The 26,652-nt window shown below is 42.9% G+C and overlaps 1 protein-coding gene across 2 annotated transcripts in view; it reads right to left on the bottom strand.

The window, feature by feature from the left end:
- Window positions 1-26,652, bottom strand: part of tmem123 (transmembrane protein 123) — a 74,875-nt gene that overhangs the window by 8,870 nt on the left and 39,353 nt on the right. For both annotated transcript variants that reach the window (XM_070891457.1, XM_070891458.1), the window contains 2 exons: window positions 4,959-5,168; window positions 3,824-3,977 (listed from right to left, as the gene is read on the bottom strand). In XM_070891457.1, the coding sequence (XP_070747558.1) occupies window positions 3,824-3,977; window positions 4,959-5,168 (364 nt within the window). The remainder of the gene's footprint in view (window positions 1-3,823; window positions 3,978-4,958; window positions 5,169-26,652) is intronic.

The raw sequence follows: 26,652 nt of genomic DNA, 5'->3' as shown, positions 1-26,652 counted from the left end.
GGAACATTGTGTTCAGTTTTGATCTCCTAATCTGAGGAAGGATGTGCTTGCTATTGAGGGAGTGCAGCGAAGGTCACCAGACTGATTCCAGGGATGGCTGGACTGTCATATGAGAAGAGACTGGATCAACTGGGCTTTTATTCACTGGAGTTTAGAAGGATGAGAGGGGATCTCATGGAAACGTATAAGATTCGGACGGGACTGGACAGGTGAGATGCGGGAAGAATGTTCCCGATGTTGGGGGAGTCCAGAACCAGGGGACATAGTCTTAAGAGGAGGGGTAGGCCATTTAGAACTGAGATGAGGAGAAACTTCTTCACTCAGAGAGTTGTTAACCTATGGAATACCCTGCTGCTGAGAGTTGTTGATGCCAGTTCATTGGATATATTCAAGAGGGAGTTAGATATGACCCTTACGGCTAGGGGATCAAGGGGTATGGAGAGAAAGCAGGAAAGGGGTACTGAGGGAATGATCAGCCATGATCTTATTGAATGGCGGTACAGGCTCGAAGGGCATATTTTCTATGTTTCTATCGTGACTGGATCGGTTACAAGTCAGCATGGATTTATGAAAGGGAAATCATGGTTGACAAATCTAGAATTTTGGAGGATGTAACTAGTAGAGTGGACAAGGGAGAACCAGTGGTGTATTTGGACTTTCAAAAAACTTTTGACAAGGTCCCACACAAGAGATTGGTGTGCAAAATTAAAGCACATGGTACTGCGGGTAATGTATTGATATGGATAGAGAACTGGTTGGTAGACAGGAAGCAAAGAGTAGGACTAAACGGGTCCTTTTCAGAATGGCAGGCAGTGACTAGTGCGGTACCAAAATGTTCAGTGCTGGGACCCCAGCTATTTACAATATACATTAATGATTTAGATGAAGGAATTGAATGTAATATCTCCAAGTTTGCAGATGACACTAAGCTGGGTGGCAGTGTGAGCTGTGAGGAGGATGCTAAGAGGCTGCAAGATGACTTGGACAGGTTTGGTGAGTGGGCAAATGCATGGCAGGTGCAGTATAATGTGGATAAATGTGAGGTTATCCACTTTGGTGGCAAAAACAGGATGGCAGAATATTATCTGAATGGTGACAGATTAGGAAAGGGGAGGTGTAACGAGACCTGGATGTCATGGTACATCAGTCATTGAAAGTTGGCATGCAGATACAGCAGGCGATGAAGGCAGCAAATGGCATGTTGGCCTTCATAGTGAGAGGATGAGAGTATAGGAGCAGGGAGGTCTTACTGCAGTTGTACAGGGCCTTGGTGAGGCCACACCTTGAATATTGTGTTCAGTTTTGGTCTCCTAATCTGAGGAAGGACATTCTTGCAATTGAGGGAGTGCAATGAAGGTTCACCAGACTGATTCCTGGGATGGCAGGACTGAATATGAAGAAAGACTGGATCGACTAGGCTTATAGTCACTGGAATTTAGAAGAATGAGAGAGGATCTCATAGAAACATATAAAATTCTGATGGGATTGGAACAGGGTTGATGCAGGAAGAATGTTCCTGATATTGGGGAAGTCTAGAACCAGCGGTCACAGTCTAAGGATAAGAGGTAAGCCATTTAGGACCGAGATGAGGAGAAACTTCTTCACTCAGGGAATTGTGAACCTGTGGAATTCTCTACCACAGAAAGTTGTTGGTTAGATATATTCAAAAGGGAGTTAGATGTGGCCCTTATGGCTAAAGGGATCAAGGGGTATGGAGAGAAAGCAGGAATGGGGTCCTGAAGTTGCAAAAATGATCAGCCATGATCATATTGAATAGCGATGCAGGCTCGAAGGGCCGAATGGCCTACTCCTGCACCTATTTTCTATGTTAATGCCTTATCAATGTTGAGTGTCAGCAACACCAAGTTTCTGGCAGCTAGCGTTCGATAAGGATGTTGTTTGGCCGGGGGGGGGGGGGGGGGGTGATAAAATGAAAGGGCCACCTTGCTTTGTACAAATCAGCAATAAAGAAACTTTTGGAGTTTTTTTTCCCCCTTTCACAGAAGTATTATAAAACAATTGGACATCGATCCGCATACAGTGATATTAGGGTAGATGACCAAAAGCTTGATCAAAGAGATAGGTTTTAAGGAGTGTTTTAAAGGAGGAAAAAGAGGCGGAAAGATTTAGGATGGGAATTCCAGAGGGCCTTGGCAGTTGAAGGAACAGCCGCTAGTTTTGGAGCGATTAAAATTGGGGATGTGCAAGAGGCCAGAGCACAGATATCTCAAATATGAACAGATAGGTTATTTAAAATTGGTTAGATATTATTTCTGGTCTTATCTGTGCCACACAACATTCCAAAAGCCACTGTGAAAGTGACCTGGTTCCTGGCTCCTCCCATGCTACTCTGTAATTAACTACATTGAAAAGCTATGAGCATACAGCCTTGGTTAATTCAGCTTCCAATTTCTCCCTCCCCACCCACCTTCTGAAACTGCAATAGTTTCCCAGACTCCAATCTGGACTTCACTGAGGAATTGATGACATAAATCCATTCCTTATTATTTTACACACAGATGTATAACAAGTTTGGGTTGGCATTTATCCTCCATGCGAACAAATTGTCCTGATTACATTTACCCACTCTACCCATATAGGGGCAGGAGGCAGCCATTTGGCTCCTCGAGCCTGCTCCGCTATTTAATAAGGTCATGGCTGATCTGATCTTGTGCTCAGCTCCACGTCCCTGCCCGCTCCCCATAATCCTTCACTCCCTTATCATACAAGAACATAAGAAATAGGATTAAAGCCTTCTGCAACTGGTACTCCCAGGCAGTCTCCCATCCAAGTATTAATCAGGCCTGACTCTGTTTCTGAGATCAGACTTGATCGGGCGTTTTCAGACTAGTATGGCCATAGGCAACTGCCTTTTCCTTCATGCACCTATCCAATCTAATCTTAAATGTTGACATAGTTTCTATATCAACCAATTCGAAGTGAATTTCAATCTTCACAACTCTCAATGTAAAGAAGTTTTTCCTGCCCTCTGTTCTAAATTTATTGCATTTTAATTTGAATCTATGGGTCCTTGTAGACTCATCAACTACTAAAAACAATTTACTATCTATCTTGTCCCATCCTTTCATAATTTTAAACATTTCCATCATATCGCCCCATAATCTGAGTTCTAATCAAAAAAGTCCCTATTTTTCCAAGTCTTTATTGGTATCCTAGTGAATCTGCATTGAACAGGCTCTTTAGCCTCAACATTCTCTGTATAGTGCACACCCCAATACTGCACATAGTATTCTAACCAAGGTCTTAAAGTTTACCTTTAGGCTTGATAATACCTCTTAGCTTTTACATACTATAATGTGTAATAAAACCTAAAATCCATTAGCTTTTTTTTAAAACTGCCTGATCAATCAGAGTTGTTGCCTTTGGACCTGAACTCCTCCAAATACTTCTACTCCTGTACAGCACCGAGCCTGTGGCAAATCTTAATTTTAATATTAAAGTTTAAAATAGAGCAAATCGGAAATCAGGATTTTGAATCTTTTAATGCCCCTTTTCCACCAATTTTCTACTTTCGCTTCTCCTCTCTTGATACAGTTCCACAGATAGACAACAGTCACCCTTGGTACCACAGTCCACTGATCAGGAATTTTTGCATTATGTTCTCATCCCTGAACCAGGGGCAATGAGGCCAATTTTCCACCGCTGCCCAGCTAATTCAGCAAAGATCAAGTGATTGAATCTGCAACTATCCTGGTCTGTATTGCTCAGGTATTCACTGCTTTAACTAGTTGAGCTATTGAGGAGCCTTAAAGATGGAACTTAAAAACACAAGAGTAGAAAGGACTTCATGCTGGTTTCTTACATGGTTCTGTACCGAGTGCCGCTTCTGGAAATGCAGAATTTTCGTCCAAAGTAGAAAACAGCTATGACACCCAAAGCCAGCAGAATACCACCTACAAAACTTCCAATATCAAAATGTGAACCTATGGGCAAGGCGGCTGTAGCAATGCCAGCACCTGAAAAAGGAGAAAAGAAATGAAACAATAATAACAATGTTGTCATCTAATGCTGCTTAATAGAAACTGAATATGAATCTTTGTGAACAAACAGGTAGAACTGATCACAGACCAAACACTTAACTCACAACCAACCCGGGCAAATAGATACATCTTGTGCAGAATACTATAACAAAACTTCATAATGGAATCAAGATTCTGTTCCAGAAGCTGCTGACAGTCTTGCAATAATGATACTGCAATAGTTTTAAATCTTATTAATTAAAAGGAATGTGTACTCGTTGATTAGTGCATAATTCCTAATTATTATAAAGACAGATTATTGCCTAGAAATTAAGCTACACAGTGCCTGTTTCTAGTGCTAATGGGCCTTCTAAGCCTCCAATATGGTGGGTAGGAAACACACGCACATTCTTGGCTCGAATCATGCCCCCTACCATACTGGAAAAAGACAAAAATTGTTAATTAGCAGCCACTCCTGAAACAGGCCTTTTGTATATGAATATAACAGCCTAACCCATGAGATCCCCCCCCAGTCGAGGCAGCCGGCACAAGAAAACGAAGCCTTGGGTGTCTGATAGTGAAATGTGGAGCCAGTGCTCCTCTTGATCCTGCATTAAAAGGAGGCAGGCTGCTGGTGTTGTCCAGCGCCCCGGCCTCCAATCTTGCTTCCCACCTCAATCTCTCCCCCACTGGCCTCAGATAGCAGAGGCCTGAACTTATTTCACTCTTCACTAGCAGGCTCTTCTTGCAGGCATTATGGAAATAAGGCCCAGTATAAGGGGCGCATTGGCTCTCACCATTCATCCTGCACGCTTACATTTTAAGAAAATGAGGAATAATTTCTGACTGAAAACTTAACAAAATTCAATGTTAGAAATGACAGCAATAACTTTTGTATTATCGGATCATACACTCCAATTAGACAAAAAAAATAGATTAATCCTAAAACTTCCCCACCCCTTTTAAAAAGATACTTACTTGTATTAGTAACAGAAGCTGCTGTGGTAGCAGTTGCAGTGCTAGTCCCAGATTTGGTGATGGTTTGCACAGTTGTCGTAATGTTCCCAGATTGAATGGTTGTTTGCACAGTTATAATGGTCCTAGATTTAGTGGTTGTTGGCACAGTTGTCGTAATGTTCCCAGGTTTATTGGTTGTTGGCACAGTTGTTAGGTTCGTAATACCTGCAGCTGGTAATGGAAAAAAAATCAAGCAGTCATAAATGGATGACACAGGATATCTTTCAGGCATTAGAAAATACACAGTAATTAAATAAAATACATGTTAAAAACTGACTCAGAACTATCTGAAGTATCAGATACTGCAAAACAATTGTGCCTAGAGGAACTTAAATATAACCCAAAAGTAACTTTAAAACAACACTTATGGCAAAGTTACTGAGGATATGTTTACTGGATGTCTTAAGCTTGAACCTTGTTGACAAGATTCCTGGCCAAGCATGAGTAAGATTTATAATGCATCTATAATAGTGATTTGTTACCAATTTTTAAATACTTGGTCAACTGTTATACTACGGTAATGTTATTACACTTTGGTGGTTGGGTGGGGAGTAGGAAGGAGAAATAGAAGCAATGAGCAAAATTGTTGGCACCCTGGATTTTTTTCAACAACTGAAGAACCATTATGGCTGTAATTCAATTACGTTGTACAGAAAATAGGAACATAACGGGAGCAGGCCATTCAGCCCCTCAAGTTTGTTCCACCATTCAACAAGATCATAGCTGATCTGCGATCTAACGCCATATACCTGCCTTTGGCCCATATCCCTTAATACCTTTGGTTAAAAAAAGCCATCAATCTCCGATTTACAATTAACTTTTGATCTAGCATCAATTTCCGTTTGCGGAAGAGAGATTCAAACTTCTACCACCCTTTGTGTGTAGAAGTGTTGCTTAATTTCACTCCTGAAAGGTCTGGCTCTAATTTTCAGACTGCCCCCCTAGTCCTAGAATCCCCAACCAGCAGAAATAGTTTCTCTCTATCTTCACTATTTGTTCCCTTAATACCCGAAATACTTTGATCAGACCCTTTACCTTCTAAATTCTGGGCATACAACCCTAATTTGTGTAATCTCTCCTCGAAATTTAATCCTTGAAGTCCAGATAACATTCTGGTAAACCTACGCTGTTCTCCCTCAAAGGCTATTATATCCTTCCTAATGTGTGGTGCCCAGAACGGCTCACAGTACTCCAGTTGTGGTCCAACCAGGATTTTGTACAGCTGCAGCATAAAGTCTGTATTCTAGATCTCTAGATATAAAGACAATCATTCCATTAGCCTTTTTGATTAAAATGTCATGAACAGGTACAAAAATTAATGATCTATGTAACTGAGCCCCCAAATCGCTTTGGACATCCACTGTTTTTAGCTTTTTACCATTTAGAAAGTACCCTGTTCTATTCTTTTTAGGTCCAAAGTGGATGACCTCACATTTGCTTACATTGAAATCCATTTGCCACAGTTTTATCCATTCACTTAATCTATCAATATCCCCTTGTAATTTTATGCTTTTGCCTATCTTTGCATCACTGGCAAATTTGGATATATGACTTTCCAAAACAACTTGTATTTGTATAGTGCCTTTAACGTAGTAAAATGTCCCAAGATGCTTCACAGGAGTGTTAGAAAACAAAACATTGACACTGAGCCACACAAGAAGAAATTACAGCAGATGACCAAAAGCTTGGTCAAAGAGGTAGGTTTTAAGGAGCATCTTAAAGAGGAAAGAGAGGCAGGGGTGTTTAGGGAGGGATTTCTAGAGCTTAGGGCCTAGGCAGCTGAAGGCACGGCCACCAATGGTTGAGCGATTGTAATCAGAGATGCTCAAGAGGACAGAATTTGAGGAGCGTGATATCTCTGTGGTGGTGGGCAGGGGGGAGGGGGGTGAGGCTTAAGGAGATTACAGAGATCGGGAGGGGCGAGGCCATGGAGGGATTTGTAAACAAGGGTGAGAATTTTGAAACTGAAGCGTTGCTTAACCGGGAGCCAATGTAGGTCAGTGAGCACAGGGGTCATCTGGAGGGAGGAGAGCATGCCGGGGATCTCAGAGATGCAGTAATCGCGACCATCTTTAAAAAAGGGGACAAGTCCGACTGCAGCAACTACAGAGGAATCTCCCTGCTATCAGCCACTGGGAAAGTCATTGCTAGAGTCCTCCTCAACCATCTTCTTCTTGTGGCTGAGGAGCTCCTCCCGGACTTCGTCCCCTATGGGGCAAAACGGACATGATTTTTTGCAGCGCAACAGCTACAGGAAAAATGCAGGGAACAGCTCCAGCCCTTCTATATGGCCCTTTTCGACCTTACGAAGGCCTTTGACACGGTCAACCGCGAGGGTCTATGGAGCGTCCTCCTCTGTTTCGGATGCCCCCAAAAGTTCACCACCATCCTCCGCCTGCTCCACGACGACATGCAGGCCGTGATCCCAACCCATGTCCGGACCGGGGTCAAACAGGGCTGTGTCATCGCCCCAACCCTCTTAATCTTTCTCGCTGTCATGCTCCACCTCACAATCAACAAGCTCCCTGCTGGAGTGGAACTAAACTACAGAACCAGCGGGAACCTGTTCAACCTTCGTCACCTCCAGGCCAGATCCAAGACCACCCCAACCTCTGTCGTCGAGCTACAGTACGCGGACGACACCTGCGTCTGCGCACATACGGAGGCTGAACTCCAGGACATAATAGAAGTATTTACTGAGGCATACGAAAGCATGGACCTTACGCTAAACATCCGTAAGACAAAGGTCTTCCACCAGCCTGTCCTCACCGCACAGCACTGTCCCCCAGTCATCAAGATCACGATGCGGCCCTGGACACCGTGGACCACTTCCCATATCTCGGGAGCCTCCCATCAACAAGAGCAGGCATCAACGACGAGATCAAACACCGCCTCCAGTGCACCAGTGCAGCCTTTGGTCGCCTGAGGAAAAGAGTGTTTGAAGACCAGGCCCTCAAATCTGCCACCAAGCTCATGGTCTACAGGGCTGTAGTAATACCTGCCCTCCTGTATGGCTCAGAGATATGGACTATGTACAGTAGACACCAAGTTGCTGGAGAAATAACACCAATGATGTCTCCGCAAGATCCTACAAATCCCCTGGGAGGACAAGCGCACAATGTCAGCGTCCTCATTTCAGGCTAGCATCCCCAGCATTGAAGCACTGACCACACTCGATCAGCTCCACTGGGCAGGCCACATCGTCCGCATGCCAGACACGAGACTCCCAAAGCAAGTGCTCTACTCGAGTCCCTGGCCCAAGATCGCCCTAAGTGGAGAAAGTGCACCCGAGAGGTCACAGAGTATCAACACCGAGAGCATGCAGAGATCAAGCGCAATCAGCAGAAAGAGCGGCGGCAAACCAGTCCCACCCACCCCGCCCCTCAACGACTATCTGTCCCACCTCTGACAGAGTCTGTGGCTCTCGTATTGGACTGTTCAGCCACCAAAGAACTCACTTCAGGAATGGAAGCAAGTCTTCCTCGATCCCGAGGGACTGCCTATGATGATGGATGGGTGAACGGGACTTGGTGCGAGTTAGCACATGGGTAGCTGAGTTTTGGATGACCTTAAGTTTACATTGGGCAGAATATGGGAGGCCAGCCAGGAGTGCGTTAGAGTAGTCCAGTCTAGAGGTAACAAAGGCATGGATGAGGGTGTCTGCAGATGAGCTGAGGGAGGGGCAGGCAATATTACAGATGTGGAAATGGGCAATTGTAATTATGCCGCGGATATGTGGTTGGAAGCTCATTTCAGGATCAAATATGACACCAAGGTTGCGAACAGTCTGGTTAAGCCTCAGACAGATGCTAGGGAGAGGGATGGAGTCAGTGGCGGGGACCAAAGACAATGGCTTCGGTTGTCCTAATTTCTATGCTGTTATCCAAGTCATTAATAAATATTGTGAATAGTTGAGACCCCAACACAGATCCCTGCAGACACCACACCACTAGTCACATCCTGCGAAATTGAGTACCTACCCATTATCCCAACTCTCGGTTTCCTGCCGCTCAGCCAACTTCCTAATCAGGTTGAATAATTTGCCCTCAATTCCGTGTGCTTCTACCTTGATAACAGCTGGGTCTTTATATGGACTTCCAGAAGGCATTTGATAAAGAACATCCATAGACATTCCGCTGTCCACTACTTTAGTCACCTCCTCTCAAAATTCAGTCATGTTTGTCAGGCATGACCTACCTTTCACAAATCCATGCTGGCTATCTCTGATCAACCGACAATTTGAGGTGTTCAGTCACCCTCTCAATAATAGACTCTAGAAATTTCCCAACAGATGTTAGGCTAACTGGTCTATAATTCCCTCGTTTCCCTCTCGCCATTCTTAAAAAGCAGAGTGACATGCAATCTAAAAGGGACGGTTCCTGAATCGAGAGAATTTTGGAAGATTATAGTCAGAGCATCTGCAATGTGCTCACCTACTTTCATCAGAACCCTGGGATGGAAACCATCTGGCCCTGGGGATTTGTCACTCTTTAGTGTCATTATTTTTTTCATTATTGTTAATTTTCTTATGTCCCTGATTCAATATTAGTTTCTTTGAGATTTCCGGCATGCTATCCTCTTCTACTGTAAATACTGATGCAAAGTAATTACTCAACATGTCCACCATTATCACCACTTTGTTTTTTAGGCTGCTGACCACCCTCTTTTTCCAAATGGAACTGTAAAAATTCTTCATTGATTTTGATATCCCTTGCAAGTTTCTTTTCATACTCCCTTTTTGTAGCTGTTACTGTCTGTTTTGTGAGCCTTTGCTGTTCTTTGTATCTTCCCCATTCTCCAGGATCTGTGCTATTTTTTTAGCATTTTTGTATGCCCTTTCCTTTAGTTTTACGCTGTCCCTTACCTCTTTAGTTGTCCCTGGCTGTTTTTTGGCAAGTAGAGCTCTTGCCCCTCAGGGGTATAAACTTGTTCTGTGTCACTTTAAATTCTTTTTTTAAGCATCTCTCACTGATCTGTCATTTTACCCATCAACAAGTTTGCCCAGTTCACTGTGGTCAGTCTCTGCCTCAACCTGTTGAAATTGACCTTAGCTAAATCTAGAAACTTAGCTGTTTTGTGTTTCTCCCTTTCAAATGCTACTTTGAACTCAATCATGTTATGATTGCTATTGAATAAATGTTCACACACAGTTAACTAAATCTGGCTCATTACTCATTACAAAATCTAATATGGCTTTTCCCCCTTGTTGCCTCCAGGACATTCTCAGACACACTCAAGAAATTCACTACCTTTCTGACAGGTGCTAGACTGCTTTTCCCAATCTTGTATGAAAATTAAAATCTTCCATTGCTACACACTTGTCTAATTTCTGAATTTATACAATCTAGCATTTCAATCTTAGATCCTTTCCTATTTCTTAATTCAACCCACAAGGTCCCCACTGGCTGCTTACCTCTCGTTATATCTCTCATCATTGAAGTGATTTCATCCTTAATCACTAAGGCTACTCCTCCCCCTGTGCCATTTTCCCTATCTGTCCTGTAGACCTTATAACCTGGTATATTTAGTTCCCAGTCCTGACTGTCTTGGAAACTAATATGGCAGGGGGATGGGAACCTAGGAAGGGAGACAGAGGGAAGTAGAATGGGGGCAGAAGCAAAAGATAGAAAGAAGAAAAGTAAGAGTGGAGGGCAGAGAAACCCAAGGCAAAAAGCAAAAAGGGCCACATTACAGCAAAATTCTAAAGGGGCAAAGGGCATTAAAAAGACAAGCCTGAAGGCTCTGTGCTTCAATGCGAGGAGTATTCGGAATAAGGTGGACGAATTAACTGCACAGATAGCAGTTAACGGATATGATGTAATTGGCATCACGGAGACATGGCTCCAGGGTGACCAAGGCTGGGAACTCAACATCCAGAAGTATTCAACCTTTAGGAAGGATAGACAGAAGGAAAAAGGAGATGGGGTGGTGTTGCTGGTTAGAGAGGAAATTAATGCAATAGTAAAGAAGGACATTAGCTTGGATGATATGGAATCGGTATGGGTGGAGCTGCGGAATTCCAAAGGGCAGAAAACGCTAGTGGGAGTTGTGTATAGACCACCAAACAGTAGTAGTGAGGTTGGGGACAGCATCAAACAAGAAATAAGGGATGTGTGCAATAAAGGTACAGCAGTTATCATGGGCGACTTTAATCTACATATAGATTGGACTAACCAAACTGGTAGCAATGCGATGGAGGAGGATTTCCTGGAGTGTATTAGGGATGATTTTTTTTATACCAATATGTCGAGGAACCAACTAGAGTGCTGGCCATCCTAGACTGGGTGATGCATAATGAGAAAGGACTAATTAACAATCTTGTTGTGCAAGGCCCCTTGGGGAAGAGTGACCATAATATGGTATAATTCCTTATTAAAATGGAGAGTGACACAATTAATTCAGAGACTAGGGTTTTGAACTTAAGGAAAGGTAGCTTCAATGGTATGAGATGTGAATTGGCTAGAATAGACTGGCGAGTGAAACTTAAAGAGTTGACGGTGGATAGGCAATGGCAAACATTTAAAGATCACATGGATGAACTTCAACAATTGTACATCTCTGTCTGGAGTAAAAATAAAACAGGGAAGGTGGCTCAACTGTGGCTAACAAGGGAGATTAAGGATAGTGTTAAATCCAAGGAAGAGGCATATAAATTGGCCAGAAAAAGCAGCAAACCTGAGGACTGGGGGAATTTTGTAATACAGCAGAGGAGGACAAAGGGTTTAATTGGGAGGGGGAAAATAGAGTATGAGAGGAAGCTTGCTGGGAACATAAAAATTGACTGCAAAAGCTTCTACAGATATGTGAAGAGAAAAAGATTAGTGAAAACAAACGTAGGTCCGTTGCAGTCAGATTCAGGTGAATTTATAATGGGGAACAAAGAAATGGTGGACCAGTTAAACAAATACTTTGGTTCTGTCTTCATGAAGGAAGACACAAATAACCTTCCGGAAATACTACGGGACCGAGGGTCTAGTGAGGAGGAGGAACTGAAGGAAATCCTTATTAGGATGGAAATTGTGGTAGGGAAATTGATAGGGTTGAAGACCGATAAATCCCTGGGGCTTGATAGTCTGCACCCAGAGTACTTAAGGAAGTGACCCTAGAAATAGTGAATGCATTGGTGATCATTTTTCAACAGTCTATCGACTCTGGATCGGTTCCTATGGACTGGAGGGTAGCTAATGTAACACCACTTTTTAAGAAGGGAGGGAGAAAGAAAACAGGTAAATATAGCCTGACATCAGTAGGGTGGAAAATGTTGGAATCAATTATTAAAGATGAAACAGCAGCACATTTGGAAAGCAGTGACAGGATCGGTGCAAGTCAGCATGAATTTATGAAAGGGAAATCCTGCTTGACAAATCTTCTAGAACTTTGAGGATGTAACTGGTAGAGTAGACATGGGAGAACAAGTGGATGTGGTGTATTTGGACTTTTCAAAAGGCTTTTGACAAGGTCCCACACAAGAGATTGGTGTGCAAAATTAAAGCACATGCTATTAGGGGTAATGTACTGATGTGGATAGAGAACTGGTTGGCAGACAGGAAACAAACAGAGAGTCGGGATAAACGGGTCCTTTTCAGAATGGCAGGCAGTGACTAGTGGGGTGCCGCAGGGCTCAGTGCTGGGACCCCAGCTCTTTACAATATACATTAATGATTTGGATAAGGGAATTGAGTGTAATATCTCCAAATTTGCAGATGACACTAAGCTGGGTGGCGGAGTGAGATGTGAGGAAGACACTAAGAGGCTGCAGGGTGACTTGGACAGGTTAGGCGAGTGGGCAAACGCATGGCAGATGCAGTATAATGTGGATAAATGTGAGGTTATCCACTTTGGTGGCAAAAACACGAAGGCAGATTATCTGAATGGTGGCAGATTAGGAAAAGGGGAGGTGCAATGAGACCTGGTGTCATGGTACAGCAGTCATTGAAAGTTGGCATGCAGCTACAGCAGGCGGTGAAGAAGGCAAATGACATGCTGGCCTTCATAGCTAGGGGCTTTGAGTATAGGAGCAGGGAGGTCTTACTGCAGTTGTACAGGGCCTTAGTGAGGCCTCACCTGGAATATTCTGTTCAGTTTTGGTGTCCTAATCTGAGGAAGGATGTTCTTGCTATTAAGGGAGTGTAGCGAAGCTTCACTAGATTGATTCCCGGAATGGCAGGACTGACATATGAGGAGAGACTAGATCGACTAGGCCTGTATTCACTGGAGTTTAGAAGGATGAGAGGGGATCTCATAGAAACATATAAAATTCTGATGGGACTGGACAGGTTAGATGCAGGAAGAATGTTTCCGATGTTGGGGAGGTCCAGAACCAGGGGACAGTCTTAGGTTAAGGGGTCGGCCATTTAGAACTGAGATGAGGAGAAACTTCTTCACTCAGAGAGTTGTTAACCTGTGGAATTCTCTACCGCAGAGAGTTGTTGATGCCAGTTTATTGGATATATTGAAGGGGGAGTTAGATATGGCCCTTACGGCTAAAGGGATCAAGGGGTATGGAGAGAAAGCAGGAAAGGGGTACTGAGGTGAATGATCAGTCATGATCTTATTGAATGGTTGTGCAGGCTCGAAGGGCCAAATGGCCGACTGCTGCACCTATTTTCTATGTTTCTGTGAGCCATGTCTCAGTCTCAGTAATGGCTACCACGCCATACCCTCCAATTTGAATTTGTGCCTGCAGTTCATTCAATTCATTCCTTATACTCCATGCGTTTGTATAAAGAAAACTTATTTGGGCCACGCTGTCCTTCAGCTCTAATATTTTACTCATGTTTCTTATTTTTCTCTGTGCAGGAGTAGGCCATTTGGCCCCTCGAGCCTGCTCTGCCATTCAATGAGATCAAGGCTGATCTTGCTCAACTCGACTTTCCTGCACTATCCCCATATCCCTTGATTCCCTTAATATCCAAAAAATTATCAATCTCGGTCTTGAATATGCTCAACGACTGAGCTTCCACAGCCCTCTGGGGTGGAGAATTCACAATCCTTTGAGTGATGAAATTTCTCTTCATCTCAGTCCTAAATGACCAACTCCTTATTCTGAGACTGTGACTCTTGGTTTTAGACTCCACAGCCAAGGGAAACATCCTTCCTGCATCTACCCTGTCAAGCCCTGTAAGAATGTTGTATGTTTCAATGAGATAATCCCTCATTCTTCTAATCTCGAGAATATAGACCTAATCTACTCAATTCTCTCTCTCCCCCTCCACCCCCCATCCAAATTGTTGATATATATTGTGAATAGCTGAGGCCCAAGCACTGATCCTTGCAGTACCCCACTCATTATAGCCTGCCAACCTGAAAATTATCTGTTTATTCCGACTCTGTTTTCTGTCCGTTTACCTCAATCCATGCTAAGTATATTACTCCCAATCCCATGAACCCTAATTTTGTTCAATAACTTCTTGTGTGGTGCCTTATTGAATGCCTTCTGAAAATCCAAATACACCACATCCACTGGTCTCCCCTTATCTATTCTGCTGGTTACAACCTCAAAAAACTCAAACAGATTTGTCAAACATGATTTCCCTTTCATAACTCTGTGTTGATTCTGCCCAATCTTCTTATTATTTTCGACCTGCCCTGTTACCACGTCCTTAATAATAATAGATTTTACTTTTTGCCTACTACTGATGTCAGGCTAACTGGTCTGTAGTTTCCTGTTATCTCTCTCCTTTCTTAATTAGTGAGGTGACATTTATTACCTTCCAATCCGCAGGAACCATTCTAGAATCTATGGAATTTTGGAAGATGGCAACCAATGCATCCACTATTTCTATAGCCACCTCTTTCAAAACCCTAGGAGGTATGCCATCAGGTCCTGGGGATTTATTGGCTTTCAGTCCCATTAATTTCTCCAGTACCATTTTTTTTTACTAATACTCATTTCTTTTAGTTCCTCATTCTCGCTAGACCCTTACCCTTAGTTCTCCACTATTTCCAGCAAGTTATTTGCGTCTTCTTTCTTGAAGACACATTGTATGTGTTTAATTTCTCTGCCGTTTCCTTATTCCCTATTATAATTTCTCCTTTCTCAGCCTGTACTATACTAGCTTTACATTTTTTAGTTTTCCCTTTACCTTGTAGTGCCTAAAGCACAATTTCTGACTGCTACTCTACTCTTTTTGAACTACTATTTGTACTGTAATTTGCCAGAGCCCTCCCCCACCCCCCACATTTACTAGTGTAAGATTCCAAAATTCGTGGCAACCTCCCCCCCAAGTGTTTGGACTCACTGAAAAGGAAATTCGATTTGGGCCTATTAAACAAAGTTTGGGATCCTAAAATGCATACGGAAGAACTTTAAAAGATGCATGTTGTGCCTGTAAAGGGAAAAAGGCTGCAAACCAGTGGATGGGATCAACCTCTGTAAAGCCAGTTTGGATATTGGAGTTAATCAAATTGTCTGGGGGAACTGTTTAACCTCAGTCAGTCCCCTAGAAGACATTAACATTTCCAACAATCGACCCACGGAAGAGCAGTCCCCACCCTAAATCACAGGACCCATTCAACATATGCATAATTCTAATCACCTTTCCAACCTGCATAGAAATCTCGGACCCAGACAGGCAACTCGAAACCAGAATATAACTAACAATAGCTGGTTCATCAGCTCATAAATAAGAGGTATCACAATCCCAAAGTCTATCAAAGCCAGATTAAAACATTTAATCAAGTTTCAATTAGCTAGCCTGCCAAAACTTAAAAAAGACCACTTAAAATCAATGGACAACAAAACTCAAACAAAAGAAACGTTACATTTGGCGCGAAGATTAAGCAGCCTCTGAGTATAATTGAGGGCCTATAGTACCAAGAGAACTACTCTATTTTGATCATCACAGGAAAACTTTTCTGACCAAGCACTTCGGAACAAGATCGAGAGCACACGGCGAGAAACCACAGGAAGAAACATTGCGACATCGGAGAAAAGAACGTCAAAAACCAGTGGAACATCAATACCAACTGACTTGAGAAAAATTCAAAACGCGTCTAACCGCGTCAGTGGACTCAACCCAACTGGCTTCAATATGCAGCAGAGGTCTTCTACCACGTCCAGGGTACGGCAAGGCAAACCAGTTTAACCAAGGAACCCCGAAACTGTGAAACAGCCCTAGCTGTTAAAGGAAGGATTTGGTGAGCATGAATCCCCGGAGCCCAAGAGTTTGACCTAGTTAGAGAGTGAGTGGCAGGTGGGAGGTATTTCTGTTGTATTTATTACCTGTAATAAAGTATTCCCCATTGTTTAAAACCTTTTTGTAAGATTTTACAGTTTTATTGGAGTGTTTGTGTTATTTTCTTTCTTGAATAAAATCCATACCTTCTTTGTACAAAACAGTTGTCTGCTGCACTTTATCACACCCTGAATTTGTTTGTTCTTCTGTATAAAGATATTGTGATTATGTACCACTGTCGAAGTCTTCGCTCAGTCTTTGACTGAGTGAGGCTTTTTCTTGCAGCAAGTAAAACTTATTAAAGGAACATCTACTGGAGCTATTTGTGTCAGAGTCTTATATTGAAAGTTAAATTGAGAATCGAGATTTCGACAGGAGGAATCCCAAATAATTTTTTACAAATTATAAACAAGCAACCCAGGATCAGCATATGCTTGATAGACTATTACTAATGTAGAAGAACAGAAAAAAAAACATTCAGGCTTGGGCTGGTACATGGCAAGTAACATTCGTGCCACACAAGTGCCAGGCAATGACCATCTAACCACCTCCCCTTGACATTCAATGCCATTATCATCGTCGAATCCCCCACCACCAACATCCTGGAGGATTCATCAATGATCAGCAGCTTAACTGGATCAGCAACATAAATACTGTGGTTACAAGAGCTGGCCAGGAACATGGAAAATAGGTGCAGGAGTAGGCCATTCGGCCCTTCGAGCCTGTACCGCCATTCAATAAGATCATGGCTGATCATTCACCTCAGTATCCCTTTCCTGCTTTCTCTCCATTCCCTTTAGCCGTAAGGACCATATCTAACTCCCTCTTGAATATATCCAATGAACTGGCATCAACAACTCTCTGCAGTAGGGAATTCCACAGGTTAACAACTCTGAGTGAAGAAGTTTCTCCTCATCTCAGTCCTAAATGGCCTGCCCCTTATCCTAAGACTATGTCCCCTGGTTCCGGATTTCCCCAACATCGGGAACATTCTTCCTGCATCTAACCTGTCCAGTCCCGTCAGAATCTTATACGTTTCTATGAGATCCCCTCTCATCCTTCTAAACTCCAGTGAATAAAAGCCCAGTTGATCCAGTCTCTCCTCATATGACAGTCCCGCCATCCCTGGAATCAGTCTGGTGAACCTTCGCTGCACTCGCTCAATAGCAAGAACGTCCTTCCTCAGATTAGACGACCAAAACTGTACACAATATTCCAGGTGAGGCCTCACTAAGGCCCTGTACAACTGCAGTAAGACCTCCCTGTTCCTGTATTCAAATCCCCTAGCTATGAAGGCCAACATACCATTTGTCTTCTTCACCGCCTGCTATACCTGCATGCCCACTTTCAGTGACTGATGAACCATGACACCCAGGTCTCGTTGCACCTCCCCTTTTCCTAATCTTCCGCCATCCAAATAATATTCGGCTTTCGTGTTTTTGCCCCCAAAATAGATAACCTCGCATTTATCCACATTATACGGCATCTGCCATGCATTTGCCCACTCATCTAACCTGTCCAAGTCACCCTGCAGCCTCTTAGCGTCCTCCTCACAGCTCACACCTCCATCCAGTTTAGTGTCATCCGCAAACTTGGAGATATTGCACTCAATTCCTTCATCTAAATCGTTCGTGTATTGTAAAGAGCTGGGGTCCCAGCACTGAGCCCTGCGGCACTCCACTAGTCACTGCCTGCCATTCTGAGTATTCTGCAGTGAGTGACTCACCTCCTGACCAATATATCCTGTTAATAAAAAAATTGGTGCGCGGTACCTTTAAATTGCACAATACCTTCCTGATTGCTGTGCATGTACGCAGCTTATTGGGAACATTCCCGATTCCCCAAAGCCTTTCCAACATCTACAAGACACAAGTGATGGAATGCTCTCCACTTGCGTGGATGAGTGCAGCTCCAACACTCAACAAACTCAATACCAAAGATGACAAAACAGCCCTCTTGATTGGCATCCCATCCACCACCTTAAACATTCACTCCCTCCATCACTGGCATACCGTGGCTGCAGAGTGTACCATCTACAAGATGCACTGCAGCAACTTGTCATGGCTCCTTTGACAGCACCTCCCAAACCTGCGGCCACTACCACCTAGAAGGACAAAGGCAGCAGGCCCATGGGATCTCCAAGTTTCCCTTCAAGTCACACACCACCCTGGCTTGGAAATATATCACCGTTTCTTCATCATCGCTCGGTCAAAATCCTGGAACTCCCTAACAGCACTCGGACTGCAGCAGTTCAAGAAGACGGCTCCTTCTCAAAGGCAATAGATGTCCATCTCCTGTGAATTAATTTTTAAAAAGGACCCTGACGCTCCTGGAATAGTGAGGTACACATATATAGCTGGAGCACCAGTAAATTATGTAAATAAACTGACCTTGTGTTAATACACAAGATAAGCACTTTTAAATGCACCTGCTTAAAGTGCCTGAACAGCAAAGGTGCTGCATGGGGCAACATTATTTCCCCCAGATACATGCAGTGTATATATACCTCCATAACTATAAGCTTTCCCATTGTTCTATTCAGCATGGTTTCTATACTGCATGGAAAGTAGCTTTTTGCACTTGCATCACAATTGGAATCAGTGATTTCAGCACATACCCAACATTTTGGATATTCTTCCCTCCATACCCACTATGGTGATGAGGGGGAAAAGGTAATCTTGGTCCAGAACAGCTCCTTTCATTTCAATGGTAATGGTAACTTCAGACCAATCTGGGAGTCAATCCCTACCACAGGAAAGCAATCTACTATCTGGGTACTGCTGCTAACTCTGCCGGTAAGGTCAGTGGCTCTAGATCGAGTGCAGATGGCCTTTTCCTTTCAATGACAAATAACAAATGAACTCCCCCCCAATGGCTCAGTGGATAAATGCACCATATGGAATGGTAATGAGCTATGTAGACCAGAAAGGGCCCAGGTGTGATCCCCGGTCAGGGTTGTTAGTTGGTCTCAGCCAGGATGGCACAGAGGTCGCTGCAATCTGCTCAATGTTCCTGATCCAAGGAGGCGCTTGACTATTGTCTTGCTATGTTGTTGGAAAGCACAAAGTGGATGTTGGGAAAGGAGAGATTGGTTTTAAATGGCAATATCCTCCTAGTCAGATATCCCACTGACATTCATACATTATACACAAAGTTTGGCTATTTGGGTAAAAGACTGCAGTGCTGCTGGCAACCATGGAATTGTACTCTGCAAGAGTCAGTGCCTTCAGAAGGGAATACGTTTTTCCCAAGTATTGTGGATATGTGAAAATGTATAAGCAATAAAGACAGTGAAGTGAACTGGATATTAAAAGCACGTACCCTGGCGGAAGCACATGCCTCCAGCCGATACAAGCGAGCCATCACCCCCGCCGACAAGTTCTTTGGGGTCATAATGTTCCCAATCGGGATAGGACGTCTCATGGATGAAGTACAGAACCTAGAGACCATATTGGAACAGATAGCTAACAATACTGCTGAAGCTCTGGAGGGCATCACAGCTGAAATGGTAGCAATAAGGACCGTAGCATTACAAAACCGAATGGTCCTCGATTACCTATTAGCTGAGAAAGGGGGAACGTGTGCCCTGATAGGATCTGAATGTTGCACTTACATCCCCGATAATTCAGAAAACATAATCAATCTCGTTGATCACATAAGAAGGGAGGTAAAGAAGTTATCCACCCCTGCAGGAGGAGTAGGCTGGTTTGATTGGCTGTTAGGTGGATCTTGGGGATCGTATCTAATGCATGGAGCAATTATTCTCATCGTAATAATAATTACCTGTTGCTTGATTATTGATTGCTTTAACCTTTGTGGTAAAGTCATGATGGCAAGGTTAGCAAACCCTCTTGTGGTCAAGGGCTCCCGGGTTATGATCCAACGAACTAAAGAACTATTCGACAACAACAATATGATTCAGGAAATAGAGTGTGAACGGATGAATGCGATACTCCTAGAATGATCCTAAGTGTTATCATGGAATGATAAAAGGGGGGAATGTGGATATGTGAAAATGTATAAGCAATAAAGACAGTGAAGTGAACTGGATATTAAATGTATACAGACATTAAAGTCGAGAAGTTGAGAACGTGGGAATTATATATGAACAGTATAAGCTAACAAAGAATTCATGGAGGAATAGCCATGAAAATCTCAGACTCGAGACTGCAAAATGTTACAATACTAACACAGCTTGAAAAAAAACCCACAGCTTGCAAAAAACCTCAATTATTAGATCATGTTATTACCCTGAAACATTAACAGAAGGTCTTTGTTTAAAATCAGACCATTCTTAGATCGGCTTATGAGTGGACAAAGGGAAAGAGGGATCAAAGAGGATAGGCTGAACTAGGATGTCACTCATATTGTATCTTGTTATCTTTTTCCAAAAATGTATAACCGTCGTGCCTTTACAATGTAACGTCACTGTGTCCGTAGGAAGTGAGTGCAATCTATCAGGAAGCATTCCTTCTGTCTGATAAGGTCCCCGATCGGGATTTGCTTTTTAAATAAAAGCTTGCTTTGTTTAAAGCACAATCGGTATTTGACTCAGTGATTTCACTGAACCAGATTGAGGGAAAATAATCCAGAAATCAACAGTATCACCCTCATGTCAAACAGTCACAAACATGATGTCATGTGCTGCTGCAATGCAAATCTAATTGGCATCCCCATCTAGTTCCCTATGTTGTCTTTTCTTTGATTCTTCTCTTAGCATTTGGCCTTTCATTTTTCTCAATATGATCATCTTGCCTAGGTGGACATTTTCTCTGGCTAGATGCATAAAGTATTAAGAGTATCCTTCTCTTTACCTTGGTAAGCATCTTTTTCCAGAGTTCTTGGTTTCAAGCATCCATTGAATATACCTTGGAACTCTAGCAGATTGTTTTAGATCATATCTCAAAGACTCAACATTTCTATGACCCTCTTTTGCAGTATGCATTTCACATTATTAGACAGCCTCACACTAAATTAGTTTCAAGGTTGTCTTCATTCCACAAGAGCAGTGGTAAGAGAAAAACATTTAAAAAATAGAAAAGAATATTTACTGATCAGCAGGCACAAATGGAGAACAGTAATGTAGTTTAACTGCAACCCAAGACTGAGAGTTGTTGAATGCAAATCATGACCGGCAAGACCATCCTTATACGGGAAAACAGTTTTCTGCTCCTGTGATGGCCATTTAATAAAAAATCAGTACAAGAAAATGGGCATCAACATCTCCTTTGTCGTAGTAGAGTCCTTTTAATGCAAAGTTTCTAAAATGTCCAGGAGATCCAATGGATCACCAGAGTACTTTTCATACTGTTCTACTTTTCTACTGTTCTCTCTCTCTTTCGTCCTTTCAGGTGGCGAGGTAGTGAGGGCAGTATTTACTGGTGATGGATGGAGGGCACTGGGCAAGGGAGGAGTCTAGCTGATGCTACAGTCCAGGGTGCCTTTTGGGTTGCAGGTGGGGGGGGGAGGGGCGATTGTCAGAGGTTGCATTTTTCAGTGGCAAATGTGGGATGATGGCCAGGTCCAGAAGACAGTAGGAGTTGGCAGGGGATGGGGAAGGAAAGGAAGAGAGAACAAGAACAGCTGGTCAGGGTGGGAGGAGGAAGTGGAAGTCTTAAATTCTTGAGGAAGCTGTTAACTGTACAAAGTCATTGAGGAACCTTTAAGCGAGGTTCCTGGCTGTAGTTCAAATGCCAATTTCTAGTCCATATCCATATTGGGTTTTTGAAGTGCAGGTTGGGATTGCCTAAAGGGCTCCCCCACAAATTTAGGGAAGTCCCCATTATTTAAAATAGCAACACATTAAATAACCGGGGCTTCACCAAAATCCTAGACTCACACTTCAAAAGGTGTTTTTAAGTGCAGTGTAGAGATCTGAAGCAATGGGTAGTTTGGCCCATAGCCACAAGAGGGACTGAGGATGGAGAGAGAGATAAAACCCCAGAGGCAGAGGAGGTGTGGCTTGAAATCACATGCAAGAGCAGGGCCAGATAAAGCCATAAGGCACCAACAGTGAGGGGATCTCAAAGTTCAAGCCATTGCAAGCACCAAGTTTAGAGTAGTGTTGGCCACTATGTTAGCCACGAGTGACATATGGTCCTGAAGAGGCTTATTGGTCCTGAAATTCCGGTCGCAGGCTTCCTGCGGGCAATAGCCTCCGACCGGAGAATTTTTCCGAAAGTACCTGGTGGTCCCGGAGGAGCGTGAGATTCATAGAAACATAGAAAATAGGTACAGGAGTAGGCCATTTGGCCCTTCGAGCCTGCAACACCATTCAATAAGATCATGGCTGATCATTCCCTCAGTACCCCTTTCCTGCTTTCTCTCCACACTCCTTGATTCCCTTAGCCGTAAGGCCCACATTTATTGCCCATCCCCAATTGCCCTCAAGATGGTGGTGGTGAGCCACCTTCTTGAATACAATGGAGTGGCTTGCTAGTGCAGTTAAGAATCAACCACATTGTTGTGTCTGGAGTCACATACAAGTAATGATGGCAGATTTCCTTCCCCAAAGAACATTAGTGATCCAGATGGGTTTTTACAACAGATTCTAGCTTTTTATTCTGGATTTATTTAATTAACTGAATCTAAATTCCCAATTGGCATAGTGGGATTTGAACCAATTTCTCTGGATCATCCAGGGTTCTGGATTATAGTGCAGTAACATAACCACTATGCTACCATCTTTTTGGCCTGCTATCTTTACCATTCTGAACTGTTTAATATAGGGTGTGGAGGAGATAAAGTTGGTTTACATGATGGTTTTCCCTTCCTCTTTCAGGGAAAGCAACTTACCACCACTCTCAACTTCCTTGCCAAAACCAGGAACTCACTGTGTAAAGACGGAAGCTGTTCAAGAAGGCTGGCCCTACCATATTCTCAGGGCAATAAATGCAACCTTTCCAGCATAGTCCACATGCAGAGAACAATATGTTTTAAAAAGCTATAGAGCCCACAATCCAATACTTTGCTGTAAAGCAGGTTGATCCACTTTATCCCCTTTGAGGTCAATGAACAGAGGTTCAGGCTGACTCATGAGTCAGGTTTTACTGACACTAGTGACTCTTTAATATGCTTCCCAAATAATGTTTTTCTTTTACAGAATCTTAGCCTGAAGTTGGCCAGTTTGAGTGGAGCTGTACACAAGCCAGTTGCAACCTACCTCACGAGCACCAACAGAACAGCTCTATCGTAGTTTTGTTATCTGCAAAATATTATGCATTAAAATGCACTTCACAGGGGCTACTACGACCTTGTGACAGATCAAACAAGCCACTGTAGATGGGCAAACTTCATCAATTGTATCTGATACACAGCCATCCTTAATTGGAAGTGCTCTCAAATAAACCCTCTTGCCCCAATCATCCAATTTATTGGAGCCAGTAGGACCTCTCCCAAGACCTCATCTGTAGGTCGCCTCTTTAGCTCTGCTTTTCTGAGACATGAGGAGCAGTACTTAAAAAATATATATTAGTACTGTTTCAAGTATAGATGAGATGTTTAACCAACATCTCATCTATACTTGAAACAGTACCAATATATTTTTTAAGTACTGCTCCTCATGTTGCAGAAAAACAGAGCTAAAGAGGCGACCTACAGCCTGCAAGCACAGTCTTCCCCATTTTTTTTTGGCAGTGTGCTGTCAGCCCTTATTGGGTCTGAAGTCCAATAAGATTCAGGCCCAAATACTACAGCAGCTGAAGACCCATAAAATTTATATAATTCAATCTTTGATGCATGGAGTTTTCTCTTTTGATCAAAAGATGCAATTTGATCTTTAAGTAAAAGAAGCAACTCGTTACAAATGATAAATAAACAATAAGCAAAGTAATGAATTGGTTAGATCACCAAGAATACTCTAAGCATATTCCTTCTGTTCTTCTACAGCACCAAGCTTACTTATGTTCAGTGTATAGTTTCTGCTTTTTAAAACAAATTGTATCACATCAAATTTATTGACATTGAATTCCATCTACCATATTTTAGTCCACTCCCCCAACTCGTCAATATCCCTCTGCAGAGTCCTTAAGTGTTTTAAAGAATTAACACCTCCTATTTTGGTATAATCTACAAATTTCAACACCACTCGGCCTATATATAAATCATTGATATGCACAGTGAATTGAAGTGGCCTCAGTACTGAAGCCTGTATGACTCAATTACCCATTTCCAACCACTGAAAAAGTACCTTCAACTGCTCCTCTCTGGTTTCTCCCTTCTAACCAATTTTTAACATCCAGTTTGTTATACTACCCCTATTTCCATCATCATCATAGGCAGTCCCTCGGAGTCAAGGATGACCTGCTTCCATACTAGAAATGAGTTCTCAGGTGACTGAAGAGTCCAATGCGGGACCTACAGTCTCTGTCACAGGTGGGGCAAACGGTGGTTGAAGGAACAGGTGGGTGGGGGGGCCTGGGTTGCCACGCGCTCCTGCCGCTGTCGACACTTGGCTTCAGCTTGCTCTTGGTGAAGAGACTCGAGGTGTTCAGCGCCTTCCCGAATGCTTTTCCTCTACTTTGGGTGATCTTGGGCCAGGGATTCCCAGGTGTCGGTGGGGATGTTACATTTTTTCAAGGCGGCTTTGAGGATGTCCTTGAAGCCCACATGGGGCTCACTTGCCGTGTCGGAGCTCAGAGTAGAGCGCTTGTTTTGGGAGTCTCGTATCAGGCATGCGGGCGATGTGGCCCGTCCAGCGGAGCTAATTGAGCGTGGTCAGTGCTTCAAGGTTGGCCTGAGCGAGGACACAGATATTGGTGTGCTTAGCCTGCCAATTGATTTGCAGGATCTTGCAGAGGCAGCGTTGGTGGTACTTCTCCAGTGATTTGAGGTGTCTGCTAATTCCACACCCTTTAATCTTCTCTGGTAATTTCCCGTGTGGTACATTGCCAAAAGTCCATGGACACTATATCCACTGTATTGCTCCTATCTACCACGTCTGTTAGCTTCTGAAAAGATTCTATGAGGTTTATCAAGCACAATCATCGCTTTTGAAATCTGAGCTGGCATTTAAAAAAACCTTTTCTCTATCAAGATGACGTAATGGTGAGTGTTGATGAGGGTAGTGCGGTTATGTTGTGCATATGGACTTTCAAAAGATGTTTGACAAAGTACCACACAATAATTTGTTACCAAACCTAAGGCCCATGGGATTAAAGAGACAGTGGCAGAATTGGTACAATATAGGCTAAGGGACAGAAAGCAGTGGTGAACAGTTGCTTTTCAGACTGGAGAGAAGTATACAGTGGTCCCCAGAGTTGGTATTAGGATCGCTGCTCTTTCAGATATACATTAGTCTTAGGTATACAGGCCATCATTTCAAAGTTTACAGATGACACAAAACTTGGAAATGTAGTAAACAAGGAGTTGAGTAGTAACAGACTTCAGGAGGACATAGACAGACTGGTGAAATTTAACACAGAAGTATGAAGTGATAGATTTTGGTGGGAAGAATGAGGCGCAATATGAACTAAATGGTGCAATTTTAAAGGGGTGCAGGAACTGAGGGAGCTGGGATGCATCTAAACAAATCTTTTGAAGGTAGCAGGTTAGTTGAGAAGGCAAGACATGTGTGATCCTTGGCTTTATTAATAGAGAAATACAATACAAAAGCAAGGAAATTATGCTAAACCTTTATAAAACACTGTTTAGGCCTTAGCTGGAGTATTGTTTCCAATTCTGGGCACCACACTTTAGGGAGGGTGATGATGAGATTTACTAGAATAGTACCAGAGATGAGAGACTTTAGTTGTGTGGAGAGACTAGAAAAGATGGGATTGTTTTCCTTGGAGCAGAGAAGATTAAACGGTGATTTGATAAAGGTATTCAAAGTCATGACTCATGAAAAGTCCTTTTGGCCACTGTGGGAGCGCAAACCTGCATTTCTGAAACGCTTTGCTTCGGCGCAGTCTGGACATATCGAAAGGGTTAAAAGTTGGAAGATTGAAGTTTGGATTAAAACAGGATGATTGGATCAAGACAGGCTGCTAGACGATATGGAGCCATTTAGCCACTGGAATGAGTAGCTGGTCATTTATCTGTATGTTAAGTATTTGAGTGTAACTTTGTTACAATGCGAGGAAACGATTCATAACACTGTCTGTATTTTAAGTATTTGAGTATACCTTGTTACTATGTAAATAATTGTAATTCATGACATGTCTGTATTTGAGTGTACCTTGTTACTATTTGATGGCATCATCTGCATGTTAAATGTTGTTAAGTATTTGAGTGTACCTTGTTACTATAATAGTAATTCATGACATTGTTTGTATTTGAGTACCTTGTTACTATTTGATGATATTTGTATGTTAAATAATCTGTTTTGTGTAAAGTAATTCAGAAAGCAGTTAGCCGTGATTGTTTAAATGCAAAGAAATAAGAGTTTAAAGGCTTTTTAGGTATAAAGGGATGGAACTGGCTTTTGTCACACACACACACACACACACACACACACACACACACGTGACACTGGAATC

The sequence above is a fragment of the Pristiophorus japonicus genome, chromosome 10, assembly GCF_044704955.1.
Source record: "Pristiophorus japonicus isolate sPriJap1 chromosome 10, sPriJap1.hap1, whole genome shotgun sequence".
NCBI classification, from domain to species: Eukaryota; Metazoa; Chordata; class Chondrichthyes; family Pristiophoridae; genus Pristiophorus; species Pristiophorus japonicus.
The sequence above is the reverse complement of the archived record's forward strand: the minus strand, read 5'-3'. Positions and strand labels throughout refer to the sequence as shown.